The sequence below is a fragment of the Conger conger genome, chromosome 14, assembly GCF_963514075.1.
Source record: "Conger conger chromosome 14, fConCon1.1, whole genome shotgun sequence".
In the NCBI taxonomy this organism is placed as follows: domain Eukaryota; kingdom Metazoa; phylum Chordata; class Actinopteri; order Anguilliformes; family Congridae; genus Conger; species Conger conger.
In genome coordinates, this window is record NC_083773.1 from 27,786,089 (window position 1) to 27,813,684 (window position 27,596).

A 27,596-nucleotide genomic window follows, 5' to 3' on the forward strand; every position below is an offset into this window, starting at 1 on the left:
GCGGATTTAAGGCATGCACTCGATTTCTGAATGTTTTACACTCATGAAATGCACTTGTTTGCAAACAGCCCTTGAAAAGACTATCCGCCTAGTAGATGCCAAAACACTAAATAAAAAGCGACGCTCTGATTCGCAAGTGTGTGACGTCATGTGCCCATTTTGACTTCTGCGTTTTCGCTAGTCACGTGTCCACGTCCGAATTGTCCGTCATCCAGACTCTCCTGCCAGTCAAAACCAGAGAACACGGGAGTTTTATTGATGTTTACTGATAATCAGTAGGCTTTTATGTAGTATGTGAGGATCACAAGAAGAAGGAGGGAAATCAAAACAAGTGATTTCAAATTGGCGTATTTTCATGGGTGAGCTGCAATTTCATTTAGTTTTCCGGAATCACTGTTTAGTATTTAATCGAAAAGATAACTATATGGAGTAACTGGCTTTCCATTGTAGCTACAATATAACCAGCTAGCTGGTTATAGTAATATTATAATCGTATTTAGTCTAGATGGTTACTATGCCGATACGAGACCGTTACAATTTGGGGTTCGCCATTCTGAAATCTTAGTTAATTATAGGCTATATCTGCTAGAGCTGTACCTGACGAGTTAGCTGGCTGGTGGCAATGCTAGCTTACACTATTTACAAAAGATCTACTATATTTTCGCTTTTCTATCTAGCTATCCTTTCTAAACTGTCTGTTTTGCATTCATAACAATGATGCTATGCGTCTTCTTTACATGTTTACATTGCATTGCATTGGGAGAACTCTTAAAGTTAGTACTATGCATGAAATTTGTACCAGATATTTCGCGCTACTTGTCTCTGGTCCATACAGCTCGCAGCTGTTTTGTGCGTACTGATAAAAAACGAGCGCAACAATGTAGCTGCTTGACAAACTTAGAGATTTATTAAGATTTTTGTTTGTGTCCATTCCTTTGGAGTTTATCCTCAATTTAATGTTTTGCTGGTTCTAATTACAGTCCCTTACCAGATATGCCATGTTTAATTATCGTCATCTCCCGACACTGTCTTGCCGTTCAAGTTCAATAACGTTATTATTCGTGTAACTGGGCTTTGTTAATTTTTACATGGTTATCTTTGATGGGCGACACTAAAATCTAACTAATAAGTAAAAGTGACATTACATATCGGTTTGTTTAAGCTTGTCAGATATTTTATGCTGCATCAGTTGTGGAAAACTGAACATCATGTGGAGGCCAGACTATACAAGCAGGTAGAAGTTTCGGTAACTTACATACCCCCTTCTGAAAGAGGCGTGCGTTCTGGGTGGCATTGTGCCACATCTCTCATGCTTAAAGGAACACTATTCAGGATTTTTACCTTGAAATTGTTGTAAAGTAACCATGCTCAGTACGATGCAGTGGCATCTGTCTTAGCACATGTTTGCTGAATCCCTGTTCCACTGCCTGTATATCTTCTGGACCTTTCTGGGCCTGAGTCTCTTTTTTGTGTGGGGAAGGGTGGGTGTGGCTACAGAGCCTGTGGGTGGGATCAGGGTTCAATGGAGCTAGCTAACTTGCTACTGCAATGCCGGAGGTGAAGAAGCATAGGACAGCGAAGTGAAACCATTACATTACTTTACATTACATTATTGGCATTTGGCAGACGCTCTTATCCAGAGCGACGTACAGTTGATTAGACTAAGCAGGAGACAATCCTCCCCTGGAGCAGTGCAGGGTTAAGGGCCTTGCTCAAGGGCCCAACGGCTGTACAGATCTTGATCTTATTGTGGTTACACCGGAATTAGAACCACCGACCTTGCGTGTCCCTGTCATTTAAACCAGCTGATGGGCCCGGTTTAAAAACCAGTCAATCAGGGAATTGCTTTTCCTCGATGGCGACAGCTATCAAAAAACATACATATAAAAATAAAAAGAAATATTAAATAAAAGACGGAGACTGGGTGGGGTTGAGGACGGAGGAGGAGACTTTCTTTGATTTTAAACACAGGACCACAACAAGGATACAAATCTTGCATAGTATGCCTTTAAGTAGACTTTTGGGGACTATAGGCAAAAAATAATTTGGGGTCCTCTGCCTAATCTGCCTAGTGGAAGGGATGGCTCTGCCTTCAAGTAAAACCAGAAAACTGATGCTACTGCTGTGTCGTGACTATTCTGTGAATTTTTTATGGGGAATGACACCCATGTCTTCTGGTCCAGAATGCTGTTGCCCATCTGGTCTTCAGTCTGCCAAAATTCACACATACTACTACACCACTTTTGAAGATCCTTCTCTGGATTCTGGTGTCTACCCACATTCAACTCAAATCTCTCACACTGGCATACCAAGCATCAAATGGTACTGCCCCTTTCTGTCTTCAGAAAGTGATCACATTGTGTACCCTCACCAGACTTCTCTATTCAGCGTTATCATACTAGCTCTGTTCCATCTCTGAAAGCTCCTGACAGCTGCCCTTTACAGGCCCGGATTCTCTCTGCATTCATTCCCCAATGGTGAAAGGACCTTCCCCAATCAGTCAAGAAGTAATTTTCACTGACTGTCTTCTGCAAGCATCTCAAAACCCACCTTTTCAAATTACACATAGGCTCTTACTTAATGTTTCGGAGAACGATCCCGTGTTTAAACCTAAACTTAAAAGTTCCTGTCTTTAAAAAAATGAAAAAGCCAACCCTTATCTCCCTTTGAACACGTATGATTGTTGCTGTATCAATCCATAGCTGTTATGGTGTTTGCTTTCCATATTAAACTTTTTGAAAGTCACTATGGTTGTAGGCACCTGTGAAATGAGTAAATTGTAAGAGTGTAAACTCATCCTTTCATTTTGTTTCAGTTGTCTTCTGGTTGCGGTTATACTGTCGGGATGAGGATCCGGCTCCAGGGCACCAGCCACGGGGCGAATCTCCTCGCCGAGCTGAACCGCTGCCGGCTGTCCAACTCCCTGTGCGATGTGATGCTGCGGGTGGGTGGGCGCTCCTTCCCGGCCCACCGCGTGGTGCTGGCCTCCGCGGCCTCCTACTTCCGGAGCCTGTTCTCCACGGGCACCCGGCTGGCCAGCACGGTCACTCTGGACTTTGTGGCCCCGGCCAACTTTGAGAAAGTGCTGACCTTCATCTACACGGCAGAGATTTTCACAGATCTGATCAATGTGGGTGTGCTGTACGAATTGGCCGAGCGGCTGGGGGTGAGGGAACTGGTGCGCGCCTGCCACGCCACTTTCCCCGACCTACGGGGGTCCGGTCCCGGCGAGCAAGAGGCTGACGGGGACCCCGAACTGGGCCTTACCCCTACGCCCGCGGGCCCCGCTTCTGTCTGCTCGTCCTCAGCGGCCTCGTCGTCCTCCTCTTCCTCTTCCTCGGGTTACTCCACCGCCGCGCCCACTCCAGCTGCCCCTCTCCCCACGCTCCCTAAGGATAGGAGCCATTTCCACGTGCCATCCCCCTACCTGTCCCCCTCCCCCTCCGCGCCTCCGCTGTCCCAGCCCCCCAAGGCGGAGGACGCAGGCTCGCTCTCCGAGTACGGCCGGGCGGCCGATGGGAAACGCCCGGAGCAGAGCCCGTTGGACTGCGGCCCCCCAAGGGCTGGGGACGTTCTCCTGAACCCCCCTCTGCAGCTGAAGACTGAGGAGATAGAGGAAGAAGGGGACTCGGCTGAGAGGGAGAAGGACCCGGAGGAGCCTGGGCCCACCCGGCAGTGTGCTGTCGATGCCTACTCTTACCCGGACTCTTCGGCCCAACTGGGAGGGGAGCTGTGCGCCCCTTCCTCCTCATCCGGGGACCCCCTGGAAGGCCTGCAGATTGGACCAGGGGAAGAGAGGTTGGGCATAGAGGAGGGGGACGTGCTGTTCGAGGAGGACGAAGAGGTCATAGGAGAAGAGAGGCCCGCACTGGTGGGTGGAACAGGGGTTGACGACGGCAGCGCGATGGCGATTGAGGAGATCATCGAGCTGAGCGACGAGGAGGCGAACTACATTGGGGAGGAGGAGGAGGAGGAGGAAGACCTGGTGTGCCTGGAGGGTGGGAGCCAGAGCTGGGCGACGTGCAGGGCCTGCGGGGAGACTCTGCCGGCCGACGCGGCTGCTGTCCGAGCGCACGCCGAGACGCACCTGTCCGAGACCGGGGCCTGCCGCGTGTGCAGCGCCAACTTCTCCGACCGCGCTGCCCGCGTCACGCACGCCCTCACGCACGTGGGCATCCTCCTCTTCTCCTGCGACATGTGCCGCTTGCAGTTCTGCAGCCAGGCGCGGCTGAACCGTCACCGCCGGCAGGCCATCACTGGGGCTCAGCAGCCACAGCCCGGTCAGCTCAACAGCACCTCCTGGGGGCCCGGAGGAGAACTGCGCTGTGCTGTTTGTGGAAAACTGCTCACCAAGGACTTCCAGGTCAGGCCGGGACTTTAGTTTTTGTGTTCAATTTCACACATGGGAATGTTAATGATCTTTAGTCACTGATGATTCATTGTGTTGCTCCATTTGTGGTTTACACTAAGGCAGGGGTGTCCAATCTTATCCAGAAAGGGCCGGTGTGTGTGCAGGTAGTTGTTTTAGCACAGGACTAAGACAGCTGATTCTACTCAACAAGGTCTTGATTAAAGACTATGATTAGTTCATTAGTATAATCAGGTGTGTTACTGCTGGGTTTAAACAAAAACCTGCACCCAGGCCAGCCCTTTCTGGATAAGATTGGACACCCCTGCACTAAAGCAATAGTATCTGCTGTACTTATTATATGTGGGTGCCTATTGTTTTTTCTCACATTACCCCCTCTCTCTGTCCTTCTCCTGTAGGCTGTGAGGGATCACCTCCTGGCTCACGTGTGTGTGCAGTCGCTGCGGTGTGGGGTTTGTCAGCACCCCCAGCCCTCGCTCTGCGCCCTGCTCTGGCACGCCCTCACGCACCTCTCCTTGCCCATCTACTCCTGCCCCCGCTGTGCCTGCAGCTTCCTGGAGCGCCCCCTGATGGAGAGGCACCTGGCGCTGCACGCCGGGGAGGACGGGCCGAGGCCGGGGAGCGAGCCAGGCTCCCAGGGCGACGGGGCGGAGGAGCTGCGCTGCTTCCTGTGCCCGCAGGTCTTCCACTCGGCCTCCGCCTTCCAGTACCACCTGAGCCAGCACGCCGGCAACCTGCAGGGCCGCCCCGGGAACGGCAAGCGCAAGGCCGACCACGCCCTGGAGTACTCCTCCCCCTCGCCCGGGGAGGCCGGCGGCCCTGGCAGGATGGGTCACCTGGGGGCCGGGGCGGACGGGCTGCTGGGCCAGGGTCTCCGTGGCGACGGGGTCTCCGCGGCGGGCCAGAAGGCTAAATGGTACCGGTGCCGGTACTGCGGGAAGCCGTTCGCCCACTCGGGCGAGTTCACCTACCACCTGCGCATCCACACGGGGGAGAAGCCCTACCAGTGCAAGGTGTGCCTGCGCTTCTTCCGCGGCCGCTCCACCATGATCTGCCACCTGAAGACCCACTCCGGCGCCCTCATGTACCGCTGCACCGTCTGCGGCCTCTACTTCTCCACCCTCAAGCTGGTCTCCTCCCACATGGAGCTGCACAAGGACTGCCTGCCGCCCGACTTCAACATCGAGCAGACCTTCATGTACAATGACCACTCGAAAGAACCCATCCCCAACCTGGACAGCTGATTGGCTCACGGGGGAACCACAGGCCCCTGTAGCCCCTATTCATCCTGTCTTGTCCGTTAATAAGATTTTGAAGTTGATGCCAAGGTGTTCATCCTCAACGCAAAATGTGTGGGAGAGCAAAACAAAAGCAAGGTTTGGTCTGACTGATAGGTGATGGTGCGAGGTCTCTTGCAGTTGCTCGTTAATCCTGTAAAAAATCTCTATTTTTGCATTGGGAAAACGTGTTTACCATACCAAGATGTTTCAGTTACACAGGAGTACAACATAGAGCCTGGATCACTGTAGTACCTGCACAAAAGAGATGGTGGGGAAATGTTTGATCAAGTAGTCTGCTTCCAGGTACAGATTATAAGGTTGAGCCTTTCCTGCTTAGTAGCATGGGGCCAGAACCTGAATGGAAAATTAACCTTAAGAAGTGTTTTCCGCATCACTAATTCCAGTATAGTGCATAAACAGTGAAGTTGTTGTACCCTGTCGGGGTAAAACGTATGCTGTCTGTGTGTGCATTCGTCGTGTTCTGAGTAGTAAGTGATGGTTATAGCGATTTTATGAAGAGTACCATTTTATTTTTTACACTTAAAAAAGATTAACACTATCCATTTCTGCCACTGGGTGGCAGCATAGTGAGTGGTTTGTCATTTTAGAAAAAAACTGATACAGGAAGTTGAGACAATGCCCCTTCTCTTTAGTCATGTTTTAGAGATGCTGAAAAGGTTTGGTTTGATCTTACTATTAAAAATGACATTATCTGCTGGTCAAAGAAGATCAACAGGCTGGGAGGCATTAGGAGGCAGCTAAGGTGCATTCAGTAGCAGCAACATCCCAAAGTGCTGTGAACATTTTATTCTGTTTGAATGAGAAGTTTTATCATGGCTGGATCAGTTCTCATTCAGTTTATTCTCTTTGGTTTGGTCCCTCTAGTGGATATGCATATGAAGTTTGATAAAACTGTGTATTCAACTGGTCAATTAAGTGCTGATTTTCAACAAAAACTAGCATACCCTGAACCAGACCCCGAGACCTACAGTTTGAACTGCCTTATGAGTTCATGACCCAATCCACATGCAAGATCGCATGGGTCTTCCTTTGAGGAAAGATCCATAGTCTTTCAAAATGATGAGAAGTACAATGCCGATATAATGGTTGTGTTACCAATATGTATGGACATTAGAAGACTATCAAAGATGCTATTCTTCAGTCACTGTCATCATACTGTATGTCAGTTTTCACTAAGGAATGTAAGATGGAATGTCTTGACAGAGTATGTCATCAGGCCCTGCTTATACCTCAGGTCAGGCTGCAGATTCTTAAAAATCACTCAACCGGCTCTATTCTTTGGTGCCACTACAGCCATTCATTCAGTGATTACTATGCATCAGAATACACTAAAACACAACCTCTTCATTCCATATTTCTGAGCTACACTACTCCCACACAGACTGCATTTAAAATAAAACGGTTATTGCGTTTATCGGTAGCTTTATTTCAGTTTGAATGTTCTAGAAATTCAAGTAGCACAATTACTTGTATGCAAATGTCAGTCATGGCAGTGGTATCGACTTGAGTCTTCATCATTTCTCGTAGTCAGCAATGACTGTATTTAATGTTTGTGTGTGAGAATGTTTGATTAATGCAACCAAGGTGCAGGGTACGTAACATTTTCTGCAAACCACAAGTTTTACTTTGCCTTAATGTGCATATAACCCAGTTGTTTCACATGTCCCCCAAACTGTTGACTTGGTGATAAATGTCTTGTTTTTTTCTTTAGTTTATTTAACTCATTTTTATATGCAACACACTAATTTTTATTTAGAAAGACACACTATTTGGAACCATCATTCTAAAATTGTGTAAATTCACAATTATGGAACTATAGCCACTGCTTGTGTGTTACAAAAAACCCCAAAGTTCATATCTCACCTACTTTTGAGAGATCTTTTTAAAGACAAAATTAGTGCATTGAATGATCATTTATATATAAAGAAGTGATAAAAGTCTTTTAAGGCATGCATGCTTCTGTGTACTTTGTTATATAAGAAATGGATGGTGCTGTATTAATATTCTGGTCCATTAATGAAGATTGATCTAAACATTTTTGAGAAAAAAAGATCCTTTTTTTCCCCCAAATGTAAAAGTGTCTGTACTGGTACAGAAGCAATGCTTTGGCCTTATTAATTTCTCCTGAGCCTATTTATAGAAGTGTCTTCACAGAATTGTAGTTTTATTTTGTATTGTTTTAAAAGCTAGTTTTATTTGTATTGTTTTTAATAAGTGTGAGATACTGTCATTACAAACCATGACAATTTTATTACACTGTCCTAATCCTGTTTTGTATCTGTTCTATTAAGAATAAAAATCTGAAACTGAACACTTTACCATTATTTGGGAGACCACAAAAATAATTTTATATATATATATATATATATATATATATATATATATATATATATATATATATATATATATACACACACACATATAGTGCCCTCCATAATGTTTTAGACAATGGCCCATCATTTATTTGCCACTGTACTCCAAGTGGTTAAAGTGCACATTGTCATCTTTTAATAAAGGGCATTTTTCTACATTTCACCACATACAAATTAAAGTGTTTATACATAGTCCCCCTTTTCAGGGCACCATAACAGTTAGGACACTACAATGTTATATAATTGAAAGTAGTCATGTTTAGCATTTTGTTGCACGTCCTATGCATACAATATCTGCTTGAAGTCTCTGCCAGACCTGTATTGCAACCATAATTAGCTCATGCTAGTATCTCTCAAGTTTTCTCTTCAGCATTGACGCATGCTCACTTGGGTTCTGATTGGGTGATTAACTTGGCCACTCAAAAAACATTTCTTAGCTTTGAAAAACTCCTTCATTGCTTTAGCAGTATGTTTGGAATCATTATCTTGCTGTAGAATGAACCGCTGGTCAATGCCTTTTGAGGCATTCTCTTGAACTTGAGCATAGGATGTGTCTATACCTTTCAGAATTAGTCCTGCTACTACAATCAGCATTTCTATCATCAATGAAGAGAAGTGAGCCAGTACCTTCAACAGTACCCACCACCGTTTTTCACAGATGAGGTGTTATACTTATTCTTGGACAGTTCCTTCTCTCCTCCATTCTTTGTTCTTGCCATCACGCTGATATAAGTTCATCTTCATCTCATCTGTCCACAGAACTGTGGCTGCCCTTTTAAGTACTTCTTGGCAAACTTGTTTTTGTGGCTAACCAGTGGTTTGCATCTTGCAGTGTAGCCTCTGTATTTCTGTAATTCATGAAGAGCGTTTCTGATCTGTCGGACAAGTGTTTGGGGATTTTTCTTTATTATGCTGATAATTATTCTGTCATCGGCTGTGGAAGGTTTCCTTGGCTTGGCAGTCCCTTTGTGATTAGTAAGCTCACCAGTGCTCTTTCTTCTAAATTATTTGGGACAAATGGTGATCAAAACACTACATGCTGAGAGCTCTCTTATACCTGCATTAAGGAGGCAATTAAACACACCTGAGCAAAGTAAGTCCCCTCCCCCTTCATTTCAGAATGTATAAAAATACCCTTCAACCACATGCATGTCCAAATAAAAAATTGTGACAAATCAAGACATAATGGGTCTTTGTCCCAAGCATTATGGAATGCACTGTATACAGAAGTTAGTATTTATATTATTACTGTTCTGTAGTGATTGAAGTTTATATTTAGCTTTTATAGAGAAGGCTTGGTGTTCGTGGGTGTCGCGGATTCCGCAATCTTTGCCAGAATTTAGTTTTTAGTGTTTTCTGTGATTGTTTTTGGCAGTGGAAGATAACGGTCAAACTTACCGTAGCACACTGTTATTTGTATAGGCATATGCATTTTAACAATATTGCCAAATGTTGGAAGAAACAAAGTATGACAATGCATACATATTGTGGAATGCACTGGGATCAAGATTCCTGTGCCAACAGTGTTGGTGGCCAGGGCTCCATCCCACATTATGGTAACATTACATTAACATTAAAAACTGACACACAGCAACAGTGTTTTATTTTAGTAATGCAATTTGAGCTTGCTCTATTGCTTAAAATATTGTTATTTAATGGCAAAATAGCATGTTCCTTCTTTCTGACTGTGATTCTAAGTGATTAATTGCACCAGCATATCAATATATTTTATGAGTAGGCTATTTGTACCTAACAGCCGTTTCCTGCCCATTCATTATTTTTAAACTTCAAGCACTTGTTGTTCATATTATTTCAATCTTTTCCTACTGCCGCACAAGATTTATTTATTAAACGTTTGGAGAAATGTTTTATTTTTTCTTCTTTTCCATGATTTTCAACAACTTTGCCGTGACTGTTCCGAGACTTCAGCCAATATTCTCCATGACAAACACCCAGTTTTATTGATAGTGCTTGGCTAGACCCTACCAAGTGTGGACCTCAGTCATGTCACTGGCTGGCTTACTGGGGGTTTGCAGTATTAGGATACCGCTGGCATGTCCCACTAGCGGTAAACCAAACACTATTTGCCAGGAAGTAAAAACGGCTTATTAATATTAATTTACAGCCTGTGGTTGTTGTCACAAAGACACACGACAATGCTTCAGAAAATTTGTGTAAAATATATTTGGTCCAATCCTTGAATATTGCACAACAACAATAAGGCATATTGGTCTAATGTGTCCTTCATGTCTATATTAGTTGACTGAATCCTTCATAATCTAGTTCTACTGGTTAAACAATATTACCATTTGAACATGGTGGTCTATATGGTTTGTGGTTTATTCTTAAATTTTCTTGAAACTTGAGCAATTACTTTTCATTACTGATCACACTGGTTTTACCTTAGCTGCAATGAACAGAGAAAGATATAGTTGACTATGCCACTACAAACTAAACTGTTGAGTCCACTTTTCATAATGTCAAAAAGACTGTTCCTAATGCCCCATGAGATCAGCTGAATTCTCTGATTGCTCAAATGGGCATCAAGTTGATTTCACTAAACAAAGCATTTTGAATCAAATGCATAATTTTCTGAAATGTATATTCCTGGGCTATATGCCCTCTAGGGGCATAGGGATGTGTCACTATATGATTGTTGCATGACGTCATCAATAAATACATATCTGTACGATAATATAAATAGAATATCGCTTCTATACACTGACCCTAGCTAGCTGCATTTCTCTGAATGTCTGAATATGAGGACAGTGTTTAATTCATGTACTTTCTGAGAAAAAAAGTGGAAGAGCAGAAAGAGGCTCATGTCAGTGGGAGCGACGGCCGTGTGGCTGGAGGCTGTGGCCGTTACGCGAACATGGTGGCGATGAATTCGCGGAACCGCTTGGCGTACTGCTCTGGATGGACCGTGGATATCTCCGCTCCAGCCTGGAGAACACAAAAAGGTCATGTCTATTCATTGTGTTGGTTTGGGTGTGATTCTGGCCCCCTGCACCGCTGTGACTCACCCCGTGTTTGACTGTCTTAGCCGCGTGTGCCGCTTTCTTCTTGGTGTCGTACTGCGTCAGCACATCGATCAGGCCGATGAAGTATACCTCTCTCTGGGGGGCACCTGGAAAGGTATAGTGTGAGCACTGCCCTCTACTGGCCAAAAAAACACATGCTCCCTCTCCCCCTCTACTGATCAAAATCAGGCTTGCTCCCCTGACTTAATCTACTGGGCAAAATCAGGTCCTCTGCTACCTCTGTGACACCATTTTACTCACACTATCAGCCCCATTTCACTTGGCTCTTTTCCCTCACTCTGTTGCTCCTGCTCTGATTAGCGTCGTCTCTCACACTCTCCCTCTCTCCCTCTCTTGTTAAGTCACTCACTAATGTACACACGGCAAAGAGACAGCTCATAAAGGCTCCAGCCTGACCTGGTGCACTCTTCACAGCGTACATGTCCACGTAGGGCTCGAACTCCCCGGGGCCCAGGGGCCTGTAGGAGTTGAGGTAGCCGGCGATGCCGTCGGGAGACGTCCCGTACGAGCCCACGGCGGGAAGCTGGCCGTTCTCAGGCTCCGCCTCCTCCTCGTACGAAGAATCCTCCAGCTCTTCCTCCTCGCGCTCCGCCCTCGCCACGTCATGGATCCCCAGCAGCAGGCTGTAGTCCATGATCCTCAACTTCACCAGGAACTACACACATATACACATACACCACACACACACGCATATACCACACACACACACACACATACACCACACACACAAACACACATATATACCACACACACACATATACCACACACGCATACCACACACACACACACACACACATATACCACACACGCACACACACAAACACACACCACACACACACACACATATACCACACACACACACCACACACACACACATATACCACACACGCACACACACAAACACACACACATATACCACACACGCACACACAAACACACACCACACACACACACATATATACCACACACACACACACACACACACACACATATATACCACACACACACACACACACATATACCACACACGTACACACACACATATACCACACACACACACAAACACACACCACACACATATACCACACACGCACACACAAACACACACCACACATATACCACACACCACACACATGCACACGCACACCACACACACACACACACGCCACACATGCATACACACCACACACACACACAGGCACACAAACAGAAAAACAAGTGAATTTAGGCATGCCTTTGCACACAACCAATTGGCTGATCTGTTATCTGTGACTGGCTGCAAGGTGGGATGGGATCACAGGGCTCCTCACCTCCACGTCTCTGTTCAGCTTCTCCATGACCCGGTCCTTCTCCTCCTCGCTGACGTACACCTTCTGCATGTTGTTCCTGAAGTCTACGTCCTTATAGGTGGGCAGCTCCTTCACCTGGAGGTACGGCGAGCGGGATAGCAGGAGGGACAGAGGGCAGGGTTCATCCCAGAGGAAGTGCTCAGTGTTAACCCTTTCAGTCCCAAGAGTGTCATACGGCACACAAGGGTAACTACCGTTAAATCCCAAGAGTGCCACATCACACTCAATCTTATAAACCCTACTAAATTCTCAACTTTCTCAATCTTCTGAACCAAAGCCAGAGCCCCCTTTGGATTTGGGTGGAGCCACTTCATATTGGGCTTGGACTGAAAGGGTTAAGAGGAGGGCACCTCTTCCACCAGCACACAATGCGAAAGACGTGCGAATGTGAGATAGAGGAAAGAGCGGTGAGAGCAGCCATACCTTCTCTTTATCACTCGCCTCTCGAGAAACTAGGGAGCCCTGGAAAGAGGAGGGACCAAACGTTACAAATTCTGCTAATGCTACCACAGGTTACAGCGGTAATATCTGCAGACACGCACACACACATATACACACTGCACGTACGTGCACACACACCATCTAGAAAAGCACCGATCCATCATCAGCTAAATCCGTCCTGATTCAAAGTAATACAGAGCCAGGACCAGTGTCCTTTTTACACCTACACGGGGAATCCCTGACTCCCAAACTCTGATCCTGGAGAGTTACTACACTAGCTATACACTTACAGTACCAGATCAATTAAAGCAGTTGACCCACCTGACCTACTGAAATCCAGGACACCCTGTGGCTCTTCACAGGGCTGGTGACCCCTGGTTTACAGAGTATGAATATGCTAGAGAAACCTCAGGCCCCCTCCCTCCTGCCTCACCTTCAAGTCATACTTGGTGTGCACAACGAGCCGGTGGCTGAACATGTTCCTCATGACGATGATGTATGTGTCCTCGCTCTCGACGCTGACGCGGTACATGCCCAGGAACTGAGGGAGCAGAGTGCTGCCGTGGCACGTCACGATGTGCTGAGAGAGAGAGAGCATTAGGGTGAAGGTACACACATCCCCAGAGAGCAGACAAACAACTGAGGAAACAAAGACATAGGTATCACAATGGCACATCCCCGTGAATGTGAAAAGCTTCCACAAACGAATCCAACAAATTGGAAAGATGCGCATAGTCCTCACACAGTCCATACATGGCAGGTCCTCATAAGTATAGAAAGTCATGCAGAGTGTATGTGCAATAATGGGAAAGGCAGCTCCAGGCCCAGAGTCAGCAGTCTACCTTACCTGGTGATACTCAGACAGCAGGTTGTGCATGTCTTCCACTTCCTCACTGGAGATCTGCTTGACCACCAGCGTGCGGTCATAAGAGATCATGAGCAGCCCCTCGTCCTGGCATTCCCCACCCCGAACAGTGGGGCTGCGTGTCAGAGAGACCTGTGGAATCAGGAGGGGAGGGTGGCATGTCAATTGGGAGACAGCCACAGATGTTAACACAAACTTCACCCCCTATCTGAGACAGAAATGCCCACAGAGGCACGCTATTGGCTTTGTAATCCACCCCAACACAAAAAAAAAGAAGAAAAAAAAGGCAGCAACATAAATGTCATTTGACACTGTGTTAGACATCACAATCTAAAGGACACTACATCAATGTTACAGGAGTGAGGTTCAATGAATCCGATCAAGAAAATTTCCATGCCAATCTTAAACTTGCATGAACCACTCAAATGACTTTGATCAAATCGGTGGGCCTTCAAGAACAAACAATTTCCCCACTTGGAGCTTCCTTCCCCAGGAAGAGGAAGCAACACCATTTAAACTAGCACAAAAAACATTTAAACTTCACACCTGATAATCCAGATCTTCAATTCCAAAGCGCTCTCGGAGGTTACGGAACACCTGCGGGCAGTACTCTTTAAATTTGAAATGCCCTGGAAGATTCTCTCTGCGGGTGGAAAGAGGGAGACCTAAATGGCACTTTTCCATCAGTGCATACTTTGACCAGGCCAAATTCACAAGCATACTGCTGAAACACCCGAACAAAAGCATCAGCGTTTTGAAATTGGATTTCAAAAAATGAATTCTCTTTTATCCCTTACTTGTCTATTCTCTCAATTTGGAATATCCAAATATATCCGCTCCCACTGTGCAATGGTCAAGGACGGGACCAATAAAACGCATCTTCAGAAACGTGGACAGCTAGCTGACGTTTTTTTGCAGTGTCCACCAACTGAGCTGCAGAAGCGCTGCGCAACACTGACCTGGAGCACTACACCCCTTACACAGCTGTCGCAGGCAGACTGCCCATGCCCAGAATCTTGTAAGGTGTAGAATCGGTACAGGAAAAGCTACTCAATCACATAAAAATGTCAACAAAAGTCAAGAGAGAATTTTGAGTTTTCTTCTTGTGAAATGTATCGTAGGGCGTATTACATACTAAGACCAGGAAAAAGGTTCCCAGTGCACAGCAAACTTTGGTGGCCGAAAGCCTCCTTCCCTAGAAGACAATTCATTCACAGTCAGCACTAGCATGGTTTCTGGGCCAGGGAAGTGTGGAACAAGTGCCTCTTTCTCCACCTGAAAGCCTCCTCATATTTCCTCATGGAAGATACAGTCCTCTGCTTGTCTTCCTCTTCTATGGGGCACTACAGGAATTTCTCACTCCCTGTCTGGATGTTCACACACGAACACCAACCCCTTCGTTTCCCTGCTGCAGTTCCTGCATTGGCACTTACAACAACAAAAGCCCCCCCCAAAAGTGCTGCTTAAATACAATTCTGCATCCAAGAATCAAACATTTTGGAGTTTTTTCGGGAGTGCATTGCGTCTTGTAGTTTGCTACAAAATTGACTGCATACACTCAGTGATCACTTTATTAGGTAGACCTGTACACCAGCTTGTTAATATAAATATTTAATCAGCCAGTGATGTGGTAGGAACTAAATGCATTTAACATGCAGACGTGGTCAAGAGGTTCAGCTGTTTTTCAGACCAAATGTCAGAATGGGGAAGAAAAGTGACTTTGACTATGGAATGATTGTTGCTGCCAATCTCAAAAACTGCTGATCTCCTGGGATGGATTTTCACGCACAATAGCCTCTAGTTTGCAGAGAATGGTGCAAAAACTAAAAATATCCAGTGAGCAGCAGTTCTGCCAGAAGAAACGCATTGTTAATGAGAGAGGTCAGAGGAGAAGGGCCAGACTAGTCCAAGCTGACAGGAAGGTGCCAGTAATGCAAATAACCACACATTACAACAGTGGTATGCAGAAGAGCATCTCTGAACACACAATGTGTCAAACTTCTAAGTGGATAGGCTACAGCAGCTGAAGTTTAATAAAATAAGTCTAATAAATACCTAATAAAGTGCTCACTGAGTTTACAGTGTAGAGCATACAAAAGAAATGGACCAAGAGGGGAAGCCATTCAATGTTATCAGAAGAACAAAATGACCAACAACAAACAGGCTATCCAAGGACAATTTCATTTAAGAATGTGAAGGAAGCAGGGTGGCAGTTCAAAAAAATGCATTTGATCTGGAATTCTTCTTGCCAGACCTGAATTCCAGGAGGGATTATGGGATTGTGGAAACACTCCTGCCATGCTGAAAATACTGCCCCAATCCCAGTGAACTAAGCAGAGCCGGACATAGAGATCATTGCAGCCAATCACGATGCACAAACCCAACCCGGGTAGCACACACCCTCCCAAACTGCGGGAGCTTCCTCAAACCATCACCCAGGTTACCAGACATGATATTTCACCCCACAAAATATTCCTCAAAGTTGCCCACCTTCAATTAAAATCCCATCTACTATTAACTCGCACACATGTTGCCACTTTCACAGATCCCAACATTTTAGGGGAAACCTTCTGGCAACCCTGACCTTAATTCTGATCAGTCTATTCCAGGGCTGCTGGTCCAAGTGGGCACGGCACTCAAAATCCCATTCCACTAGAGGCGGATTGCTTCACTCAGGCTCTGCAATGCATCCTGTTTATTTGAGTCCTAACTTACATTTAACAAGGCTTCCTGTGAATGCCCTGTGCCGCAGAGGACTTATTTAACCGATTTCAGCAAAGTCGGTTTAGCATGATTACCATGTGTTTATGGTCAGTTTTCAGAATGCTAGATTCTTGGATTATTCTAAGTATGCAACCTTATCTCATTGCATAATTCTGTACCATTTTTATCAGGAAAGCTTGGAGACAGAAAACAATCTTGCAAAAGGTTCAAAATGTGAAAGAATTCCAAAGTGAAAAATGTGATTTCATAACATCACATGTTATGTCCCTTGGCTATAGACAGTTTGTGTACAGTGAACAGGGTTTGTGTCTTACTTGTTGAAGAGATGGTTAGTGACTTTAATCTTGGTATTCGCTTTGAAGTCATCAGGGAGCAACATTACAGGAACGGGCACCTGGCTGAGGTCATTGATCTAAAGAAAGAGCATATATAGCATGAGGATAAAGTATTTATGACGTACATTACAACGCAATAATAAACGTTAGGCTACACTTTACAAATGCCAAGAAGTCCCTGTAGCAGACCTTTTTATGATCGCTGTCAATAGTGCTGCGTAGGAAACTTTTCCCACTTCATTCATCCAAAAACATACATTGTGGCGGTTTCGGGGGGAATCATAGAAACTACATAAATAAATTGATTCCATTTACAGTAACTAACGATCATGTATGAATTAGTTATAGTTAACTACCTAGCTAACCTAAGACATATACACTCAATATGCAGGTGAATTAACAGTAGCCAGCCACTAGCAGTCACATGCAAAACATCACAGCAAAATGGCATTCAGTTACAGATGCGACAGAAAACTGACACAAACTGACTGGCTAGCGAAGATTATTATCAAGGATGCTAGCCAGCCAACTGCAGCAAGTTGCTGTAATTTAGCTAACGTTAGCTTAGCTAAATTTATGCCCGTTCCCGAACAACGAAAAATGAGACTAGTAGCAAGGCACAAAAAAAGAATAAGCTAAATCGCGTACAATAAATCCCCCAATAATAAAAAGTAAAACTAGCAAGCCTTTCATTTCCTTGCTAGCTAATGTGAACTAACTAGACTAGTTAAGTTACGTACCGAGTGATTGACTCCCCACATAAGGACACTAAGTACCGGGTCGCTTGCTCGAAATACTTCCACCTTCTGTTGTACAAAATGTTTCTTCTTGGTCTTGGTTTTAGGAACCAAAATGACCATCGGGCTTGAAGCGGAGCCCGAGCTTCCAAGTGACGCCATCGCAATGTTTGCTCGTGCTTGCGTTCGAGAGGTGCTGAATATATTCAGACACTTTGATAGCTAACTAGTTAGCAAGCAAGCAAGCTACTTTCCCCGTGCTAACTTCTTGACGCCGAGGCAGCCTCTCCAATCAGCTAGCTTCTCTGCCAAGGCTTCCAGCATCAACCCGTTATTACTTTGAGAAAGGCTGTACGCAATATTAGCGACTTTCTGCTCCCTATCCCGATTTCTTTCCCTGGTCAAATTTTTTGGTCTCCCGGTCTCGTCGACTTTCAGTATGGCTGTCTGCGGTCTGTCCCATCGCAAAACCTTCAAAGAGCAAAATCACAGTATCTCAACTGTAGATCCCCCAGTCACGTGTCAACCAAATGAACAAGTGAATAAATAAACCATGGCTCTAATTATAAAATAACGAAGTGAGCGTTTTAAATGTTTTCAGCACCTTAGCCCTGAGAGACAGACATTGACGTGATTATAACTTTTAAAATCTTATAGGTTTCTGGTGAAGAATAGGTTGTTCTTGTGCAAATGTCAGAAAATGTTGTAAAATGCAACCTTGGACTCAAGTGGTAGCAGAAATGATCATTATACTTTATACTTTGAGTATTCATTCCAAGTAAGAATACTAAAAACACAGTTGTGCTAGTTTTAACTCTCAAACTATTTGTGATAACGCACATCTTGAGCGTTTATTCTTTAATTCGTCAAATAATCAAATCATTTACTTCATATGTATCCCTATATAGAGGGGTCATTCTACGAAAACGTGCCATTTTATGTCCCTGACACAAAAACTACCTCATAAAGCTATATTAACAACAAAAATATAGTTGGTATCATTTGGTAAATAAACAGTCTTCATTTAAAAAATGTATACATTGATTTATTTCATGAAAATTAGTTTAGTTTTAATTCTTTCATAATTTTAATAAAATAACTGTTTTACATGTATGTCTTCAGTGACAATTATGAATTGTCTTCATAATGTTCTATGCCAAATCCACTTACTACAGTCTAAAAACAAACTCGTCTCCTGAACAGGTATGCTACCGTCAATCCTATTACTCTTAGAATACTCATAATGAATAGAAATAAAAGTCAAATATACATAAACTCTTTTGATATGTTAAGTAAAATATAACAGTTAGGTAGTTAGGATATGATTATAAACACATTAGTTTGTTTTCACGATTTTTTCCTAAAAACTAAGATACAGTGACTGGGCAGATTGCACATGAGTGTATTCATCCATGTAAAAAAAACATATTCCTCATTATTTTAATTTATAAACACTCTTAATGTAAACAGGGATGATGTATCTTTCATAATATACCAGATTTATTTTAAGTATGACTTCAAATAATTTTAAATACAATTTGATGTGTGTAACAGGGTTGACGTTACACACGTGCATGTTGATTATTTTCAGAAAATAAATAAATAAGTAAGATAGCCTGAGATGGCACCACATATTTTTCTGACAGGTAAGGGTCTACTTAATCAAAATAAGTCCTTAAACACAACAAAAACAATACTTTGAAAATCTGATTTGCAGAATGTAAAATGGCATGTTTTCGTAGAATGACCCAGAGGCAGACTTCACATTTCTGGCTATTGCTTTTATATCCATAACCGCAATATGTCATCATATTGTCTTCCCTAGGCAGTGTCCTGTTACTGGATTTTCTAAGCTGCCTTGCAGACAAATGTATACATGCCACTATTGTTCTGAAGATGAGACTATGCTCAAGATTTGTATTTTATTTTTAATGTATTTGGTTCATACTCTGCATGATTATCTATCCCTCTCTTATTTTCCTTGCAAATGCTCCTGACATGGTTGATACCGGGAAAATCAAGCAGACTGTCTGTATTTGTTTGTGTGGCTGATCACATGTAAATCAACTGACCAACTGAAAAAGATGAGATATCTTAGGTGCTGTGTTTTGTGTTTTAAACCTGGATTGTAAAATGTGAGAGACCTCCCCCAAAAGCTGAAAGAGCTCTTCACTTTCCAGTAGATTGCTCACTGGTCAGGAAACAATCTGGATTTCAGTTAGGCCTGTAGCCTATATGGTCTAAATGCAATGTTCTCTTTTTCACAAATTGACATTTCCTGGAATGATTTGAATAAAACCTGACAAAGATTTCATGATGGTTTGCGGGCAGAAATGCGTTGTCAATGAGAGAGGTCAGAGGAGAATGGCCAGACTGGTTGAAGCTGAAAAGACGATGACAGTAATGCAAATAACCACACCACACATAACCAAACAGTGGGATGAAAAAAAAAACCTAATAAAATGCTCACTGAGTGTATTTGATTATAGTTTTTTACAGTGTTTCGACAGTTGTACAAAACTACCTTAAGAGGTCATACAATGAGTTGATTGGTCCCTGTTTTTGGGAACATCATCATTCAATTTGAAAGAAAGACTCAAATGAAGAACAAGCATCTTTCTCAACAAGTCAAGGATAACACTAAAGCAGGCTCAGTTGTGCAGTTCTCGGTGGACTGTTCTTGATTAAAGTGCCTGCTCACGCCCTAGATTTAAATGAACAGTTAATTGATTTAGAGCTACTTGCCTGTTTAGCCTTGTACCTCAAACTAATGCACACACATCGTGATCCAGGCGTATCAACCACAGTTGCCCTGTGTTCCATATCAACATTGCCTGACACTGTTTCTTGTGAAACATCTTCAAGTTGAACAGACTTTATTACTGAAGCTCCTGACAAGTGTGCCCTAACAATCATCTGTCTTTCAAAGTTAACAAGCCTTCATCTTCTAGCCATGCTAGCCATAATTACAGGCAACCAGACCTTCCCAACATTTTTTGTACATTAACCAGAGTATGCTGGGAATGTAATTGAGAAATGAACTCAGGAACATGCCTGTGTAGAAGCAAAATACTGTTTCCACGATTTTGGTCGATATCTTATATAAATATATTTGACAAGACATATTAGCCTGTTATGCCTCCAATGCATTCTAGAGTGTGAGTCTAATGCTGCAACATACCCTGCTCTGAGCCACACGTCATATGAGTGGGATTTCGGGATTATGCAATGGATAAAGGCAGTGTGTAAAACGTGACTGCTCTGGTGAAATCTACATTCATATGAAAGTGGGCCTCTCACTGAAATTGGCAGGGGCCAGTCTTTTACATCTCAAACAGGTCCCAGTGAGACAGAGTCATCCATTTGCAAAGGGGAGATTCCACAAGCCGTTTATTAATTCCTGCCTCTACCACAGAAAAAAAATATCAAAAGTCATATTGAGATACATTAGACTTAAATGGAAAAAGAAAGCTCCAAAATCAGATTAAATTTTAATTTATTGGGTTGGGTGAAAAGCAGTTTCAAAAGGAAATGTCAACACTTACAGAATGTATATTGATTATAAATGACAGACATAAATAATACAACAGCAAAGTAACATAGTGACATACAGCAGGTCAAGCTCCAATGGTATGCCTGTTTAAGTGTATTTTTCCCCAAATTTCCAAAAAAACATTCCCTAATCCAGTAAAATAAAAACATAGTAACTTGTATTTTAAATAAAGAGAGGACATTATAAAAATACAGAGCAGTTCATTAAATAATAAATCAGACTTAATTTACACATGTATAAAAAAGTGTATAAAAATATGCTTAACGATATTTCCTAAAGGGTTGCAGTCTCCAGCATTTCTTTGTCCTGACACTCAAAACACCTCAAAAGACTAAAAGTTCAACTCAGGTTTTTTACAAAGTAAGAATACCATGACAAGGACAGCACAAACACCATTCCAGATGTGTGTCATTTTACTTCACACAGATTTAGATTACATAATTAAGTGCATACATCAAATATATGTATTGAAGTGCATCACAATAGCATATTTCTCCATAATGAATTTGATTCAATGGTTAATGTTGTGGTGATTGGGGGTCATATCCCATTTCCTACACCAATGTGGCCAACAGGGTATTTTTGAGGTGGATTAAGAGTTTTCTTGCCAGACATTCCTTGTCTTTCAGCTCACAACAGTTATATTACCTTAATGTGGAGTGCATGACAAAGCAGAACGTCCTCTTGACAAGATCACAGCAGTAGGCCAATACTGTATCTGTTTGTTATTTTGTCAGTATGCCTCAGGGAGGGATGGAGGGGGACTGTCCATTTTAAAAAGGCCTAACCAAATGAGCCACTTTCTTTAAGTACTCTGCTGGCTGGTAAATGTAGACTCTGGTCCTGCAATTTTTGTTAAGCTTTGAAAAGGAAACAGTTGGCCATAGCCTCAATTTCCTATATCCTATAAGAGAAAAGTTGAAATTCACATAGTCTGTGTGATTCCCCTGATATCATCAAATCATCTTCTGGAGAGCATCTCTCCCAGAATAATTAAGGAAATATATATATTTTTAGTTAAATACTCTTGTTCTTCATTAATTTACACATTTATATTATGTCTTCATTAAAAAAAATTAACTTACAAAAGAGCACATAAACTGGTGATACTGGATTACATAAACGTTCCACTAGAGGGCAGTATAACCCCATGGTGCTCACAAACAGTTCAGTCATATTCTCCCAAATTCTTCAATATGGAAATTAGAATTTTAAAGGATGAAGAATCTTAGGAAAAATTTAAATAGATATTTCCCTTCTCTGTGGTCTCTGCATGAAAAGTGAAAAATTTCATTGATAAAGTCAGAAGTAATCTCAGATACTAAGGTAGACAGCCAGCTCCAGGGACTAGTGCTCAGTGTCAGCTAGATAAAATGGTGTTAATGTGATTTACACTTGAATGTCTCATGGAGAAATAAGGGTTTATTCTGTTTATTGTTCCACTGTTTACTAGAATACATGTATTTATTCAAAATCTTATTTTGCAGACATGCCAGTGCTACCTGATAGTCTGCCATTGGACACAGAGTGCAATGAGATTCTATGGACATTAATATTAATATATTTAGAACATTTAAAATCTGAAGTAGAGAACAGTTGTGACCGCAGACAGTTGAGTCTTAGTGGAACTGCCTGGGGCCATTGGCAATGACTCATTTAAGGAATTAAGAGGATTGTTTCTGGGAAGCTCACCCATAATGTAGGAGACATTCAGGAGTTCAGTGTTTGTCATGCAACAGAAACTCAACGGATTTTTACTGAAAGGGTGGCTGTACCCAACAGTAATATGATAGTCAAAGTATAGGTCCTTATTTAATTTTTCTTACCATCAAGCTGCTAGAACTCATTGGCAAGGCTGATGTCAGGGATATGGCTAGTTAGTATGCCTACTAACATTACCACAGAAGACCTTGGATTGTGCTTTCATCAAATTCAAAATTAAGACATTAAAAATCTTAATTACCAAAAGTGCTTTCATTCCATAGTTTCTGTCTCCTTACATTGTCGTTTGAAGCAGTGAATCTTGCTGGAGGACTTCATGGCTGTGTTTCCCCTGTTTGGAATGTGAGGCTGAGGGAGAGGGGTGGCTAACGTTTCATCCCTGGCTCTTTTGGGCCCTACAGCGTCCGGCATGCGCGCAGAGACCCTCCACTGCCCTGCTGCGGAGAAGCCCGCGCCCCCCCTCCCCTCATTGGCTACCGCACTGCACCGTGCCGTCGTCTCTGATGTGTGACGGCAGGAATCCGCCATCTTCATCCACACACCAGCAGCGGCCGCGCTGCATTTGATTGGACGACCAGCACTGCGGAAGAGAGAGAGGGAGAGAGGCAGGCGTCACGCTCCTCCCCAGCGCTCAGCACACACACGTGCGTGTACAAACACGCATGCACACAAACACACAACCACGTACACACACAGCCCACTCATATGCACACGTACACGCACACGACACGCACTGTGTCATAATGCACCAGCACTACTGTGATATCGTACTATAAACAGTTATAGTACAGCGAAACTGCTCTGCTGTACTATGTCAGGAAGTCATCACGGATAGTCACATATGCATGCAGATTGCCTATAGACACACAGGCATGGGATATATATGGCAGCTAGCTTACCTGCTTTCTCCTGTAAAACCCACGGGTGTCACAGTTGGGGATGTAGATTTCAGGATTGGGCTGGACAACGGTGATTTCCAGACTCTGCAGCACAGCATTCTGTAGCTTTCGACAGGGGCCCTAAAGAGGAAGCGGGCCGTTACTGTGCTTTTAGCATCTCAGCACCACAACGCAACATACAATCTGTGCACTGTCACTACTTAGAGTACTACATACAATCTGTACACTGTCACTATTTACAGCACCACAACGCAACATACAATCTGTGCACTGTCACTATTTACAGCACCACAACGCAACATACAATCTGTACACTGTCAATACTTAGAGCACCACAACGCAACATACAATCTGTACACTGTCACTACTTAGAGCACCACAACGCAACATACAATCTGTACACTGTCACTACTTAGAGCACTACATACAATCTGTACACTGTCACTATTTACAGCACCACAATGCAACATACAATCTGTACACTGTCACTACTTATAGCACTACATACAATCTGTACACTGTCACTATTTACAGTACTACATTAAATCTGTGCAATGTCACTGTATCTTCAATTCTCCAAACGCTCTTTACAACATTTACATGAGCATACATATATACAATACAAAATATTTGTACAAGTTACTTAAGCGCATGCAAAGATTATTTTGTGAGCATAAAAATGTTCAGACTACTCACATGTACCAAAACAATTCTTATATCTAGCCTATGAGGTTAAATATAACAGTGACCTTTCTGTGAGCATGTCTTCAGGGAAAAAGTGAGCTTAACCTTTATCTCTGAAAGCTATTAGATATTTAAATGTAAGGGTGGTTTTCAAAGCTAACATTCCCTCCCATAATATATGTTTGCTAATATATTATGATTAGTGTTATTATTCTGATATCCTGATTGTAGATGGATATATTCTATTTCCGTAAAGGAAACCTGCACTCTGGTGCTCTTGGTGTGAAATGAGTCTTCTTCAGACATCACCAAGCTTCAAAGGGTTCCAGTAATTTCCTTTGTGAAGCAGCCTTTTACCATGGTTCTCTGAGCCCAATACCTGATGTAAGTGTTAGCCTCAGCTATGTCACTAGCCAGCTATGGCTGCATCCCACTAAGGGAAGAGTGTGTGAAGTAGGGCATGGTTCCTAAGGTTACCATGGCATCACTTCCTCCCAACAATGCAAAAGGTGCCCTCTGCGCAATGAGATTAATAGTGCAAATTGGTAGTGTAGGAGAGCACATGAAAGAAAGGAGTATAGAAACAACTTACCTTTTCTAGCTCACCATTGAATGTTGAATCTGTGCCTGGAAAAAAACCAGTAGCAAATCAAAAGATTTTCCCCTCACAGAATCTGAGCATTGACCAATTAAACTGTGTGCAGGACCATGTCACACCCCCTTGGTGAGCACAGTGGTTTACTCTGACCAATGGAAGGAGAGATGTATGCTTTAGCGGAACTGCCAGGCTGTGGTCTGTCAACAGTAAATGACAGTGGGTGCTTTGTGACAGACAGACTGCTTGTCTCATTATAATTACCATAATTACAACAACGATTACAGTCAGTACAGTGCAGATTCAGTGGTACAGTGTTAGACAATTGTATACCATAAAAGTGCATTCCATTCACTCACAATGAATATCCAGTGCATATTCCTCCAGCTGAGTTTGATTAATATTTTTCTTCTGTAATGCGTGCATCACAATAAAATTGAAAATTGAGCAATTAAATTGCTTTGGCGAATGGAATCAAACTAAGGTGAGCAAATGGTTTTTCTCTACTCTGAACTTCCTTTTCGGCCCTGTTCCTTCTGTTTGAACTCCAGACGCATCGTACACACACACACACACACACACACGCATGCACAGACACAAACACATGCGCACACACTTTTGGAACGTTCTCATTCACGTTTTTTGCAACTGAGAATCCACGGCAGAATATTACCCTCAGGGTGCCTGAGCTCAAAAGAAACATACCCTGGGCTCATTATCACAGCAAGTGAGACCAGTAACAGCACCCGAGACATGCTTAACACATACCAGGCAACCCTGCCAATGACAACCTTTCATCCGCTACAGAGCCGCAGCCTCCCTTCTGGAGCTGCGAGCCCGATGTGATCCGGTTTTCAGACTGACAACCTAAGACTGACCGTGGAGAAGCGCTCTTCATCATTAGGAGTGTTCCTGCTGGCTGGCTGTTAATAGCTTTCCCTCCGAAAATGCCTGTGGCTATGCATCACCCCCACCCCCCACCCCTCCCGGGTTGCATGGAATCCTGCTTTCAATTAGCCATTTCTAGCCTGTCCTTAAGACCTGCAGCGTACCAGAGGGTCATTAACACGGTGCTGGGTGATTTTTACAGCCTGTCGCTAACAGCACGCAGACCCAATTCCATAGTTGGTACAGAATGCATTGCTGTTTCACTTTCATTTCACCTAGCTAGGGAGAGCATGGTGTACTGGATTTTAATGTGTCGTGGGTTGGCCCGTGGTTGAGCAGTGTGCCTGGCGTGCCTTACCTGTGGTGGGGGGCCTCTGATGGGCCCTGGTAGAGTGGTTCTTGGAGCAGACACCCCTTCCCTGCAGCAGAGCCTGCAGGGGGCTACTCTCCCTGGGCGGGGGCATGCATCTCAGCCCCCTGGCGCAGATCAAGGTGTACACCCCACAGGGCTCACCCAGGGCCAGCACGGAGGTGCTCACTTCTGCCGCATGGTCTTTGTGGCCCCCGGTGGAGCCAGAGGGCTTCTGGGGGCCCAGATGAGCAGCGAGGGTCCAGAAGCCTTGCTTTGAGAGCAGCAACAGGGAGAGAAGGGCCAGTAGGTTTGAGAGGAGAGGCATTTTGTCCGGATCCCAGGCTCCCAGCAACAGACGACAGCTCCTTATTCGTGCCCTTCTCGCAAAAGGATGACTTCTCTGTTTTTTTTCTCTCTCTCTCTGCGGCTAAGCCGGGTGCAGCTTGGAACGCGAGGCAGCCAGGAGTCCCCTGCAGCGAAAGAGCGATAAAACAGACAGCTTGGAGAGACGCGGTGAGCAGCGGCTTTTAAAGATCTCTAAGGTGGGGAGTGTGCAGGGGAGAGAGAGAGAGAGAGAGAGAGAGAGAGAGAGAGAGAGAGAGCACTGCTGTGACACCTTCAGGGGCTGGGACTCTCAGTAGGGGGAGAGAGAGAGAGAGAGAGAGAGAGAGAGAGAGAGAAAGGGAGGGAGGGAATGAGGGAGGGAGGAAGAGAGATAGAGGTTATTTTGCTTCGCTTTCTCAGAATTCAGAAACACCCCCTCCCCCCTGCACACACATACTACTGTCATTCTCTTACTAGCCTCAGCACCCATACCCATTTCGCATTTTTCCATGGAATCTATTTCTTTGGCCACCATTGTATGTCAATTTCACAGACAGCTGCATTGGCCTGCATTGTGGTTTCTGTAGGGCTTACATTTACTTTATGCATGAAATTGTGTTGATCATGTTTCTTACGGTAACTGTGGAAGAAAGTGACTTCAAATGTATTGCCATCAAAGAATAGGGACAATCATGTTTGTTGACCAGCTGACATACGGATGAAGTAAGATTATGTGCCTTCTTCCACCATGAATTTAAATAAAGATGAGGAATTACATTGGGTAACACAATTGGTCTAACGATGCACTAAACGTGCCGGCATTAATGACAAGGAAATAGTTTATTTATATGTGCCTTTTTCACTTTTGCGTAGATCCTGTTAGAAAGAACCAAAAGGTAAAGATTTGGCCTGGTCACTAAAAGTTTGTCAGTCATCGACTTGCCAGGTTGGGAACTGACACTTTATAGGCGCTAGAGGGCAGAGCTGATAATGGCTTGCGTTGTCAACAGCCAGGCCAACTCAAGCTGCAGTCGCCAGAACA

General features: G+C 43.8%; 3 protein-coding genes across 4 annotated transcripts; 1 reads left to right on the forward strand and 2 right to left on the reverse strand.

Annotated features, from left to right (window-relative positions):
- Window positions 1–227: 227 nt before the first annotated feature.
- LOC133110313 (zinc finger and BTB domain-containing protein 39) lies at window positions 228–7,931 on the forward strand. The gene is made up of 3 exons (XM_061220325.1): window positions 228–359; window positions 2,816–4,363; window positions 4,768–7,931. Exons 2-3 carry the CDS (start codon window positions 2,846–2,848, stop codon window positions 5,611–5,613), a joined length of 2,364 nt encoding a protein of 787 aa, XP_061076309.1. The 5' UTR covers window positions 228–359; window positions 2,816–2,845; the 3' UTR covers window positions 5,614–7,931.
- Window positions 7,932–10,202: 2,271 nt separating this feature from the next.
- On the reverse strand, window positions 10,203–18,024 carry LOC133109998 (phosphatidylinositol 5-phosphate 4-kinase type-2 gamma-like). Its single transcript, XM_061219804.1, has 10 exons — window positions 17,541–18,024; window positions 16,780–16,877; window positions 14,288–14,384; window positions 13,724–13,873; window positions 13,310–13,456; window positions 12,859–12,897; window positions 12,397–12,510; window positions 11,483–11,741; window positions 11,069–11,172; window positions 10,203–10,988 (listed from the first exon to the last, which is right to left on the reverse strand). The coding sequence occupies exons 1-10, from the start codon at window positions 17,697–17,699 to the stop codon at window positions 10,908–10,910; spliced, it is 1,248 nt and encodes a 415-aa protein (XP_061075788.1). The 5' UTR covers window positions 17,700–18,024; the 3' UTR covers window positions 10,203–10,907.
- A 2,992-nt stretch (window positions 18,025–21,016) lies between these two features.
- On the reverse strand, window positions 21,017–26,809 carry LOC133109316 (insulin-like growth factor-binding protein 3). Of its 2 annotated transcripts, none has more exons than XM_061218591.1 (4): window positions 26,237–26,809; window positions 24,988–25,016; window positions 23,712–23,831; window positions 21,017–23,392 (listed from the first exon to the last, which is right to left on the reverse strand). In XM_061218591.1, exons 1-4 carry the CDS (start codon window positions 26,553–26,555, stop codon window positions 23,279–23,281), a joined length of 582 nt encoding a protein of 193 aa, XP_061074575.1. In that variant the 5' UTR covers window positions 26,556–26,809; the 3' UTR covers window positions 21,017–23,278. The 2 variants fall into 2 exon arrangements, with proteins under 2 accessions (XP_061074575.1, XP_061074574.1); XM_061218590.1 differs by having other exon boundaries at window positions 24,988–25,022; window positions 26,237–26,787.
- Between the last annotated feature and the right edge of the window lie 787 nt (window positions 26,810–27,596).

Excerpts from the sequence above, each read along its gene's own strand:
- LOC133109316 (XM_061218590.1), bottom strand. The coding sequence starts at position 26,555 with ATGCCTCTCCTCTCAAACCTACTGGCCCTTCTCTCCCTGTTGCTGCTC. Across the intron at positions 23,832-24,987 it reads TCAATGGTGAGCTAGAAAAG|GGCCCCTGTCGAAAGCTACA; the intron begins GTAAGTTGTTTC and ends CTTCCTCTTTAG. Across the intron at positions 23,393-23,711 it reads GGTTTTACAGGAGAAAGCAG|TGCTGGTCGTCCAATCAAAT; the intron begins GTAAGCTAGCTG and ends TCTCTTCCGCAG.
- LOC133109998 (XM_061219804.1), bottom strand. The coding sequence starts at position 17,699 with ATGGCGTCACTTGGAAGCTCGGGCTCCGCTTCAAGCCCGATGGTCATT. Across the intron at positions 16,878-17,540 it reads TGTGGGGAGTCAATCACTCG|ATCAATGACCTCAGCCAGGT; the intron begins GTACGTAACTTA and ends CTCTTTCTTTAG. Across the intron at positions 11,173-11,482 it reads CGCTGTGAAGAGTGCACCAG|GTGCCCCCCAGAGAGAGGTA; the intron begins GTCAGGCTGGAG and ends ATACCTTTCCAG.
- LOC133110313 (XM_061220325.1), top strand. The coding sequence starts at position 2,846 with ATGAGGATCCGGCTCCAGGGCACCAGCCACGGGGCGAATCTCCTCGCC. Across the intron at positions 4,364-4,767 it reads TGCTCACCAAGGACTTCCAG|GCTGTGAGGGATCACCTCCT; the intron begins GTCAGGCCGGGA and ends CTTCTCCTGTAG.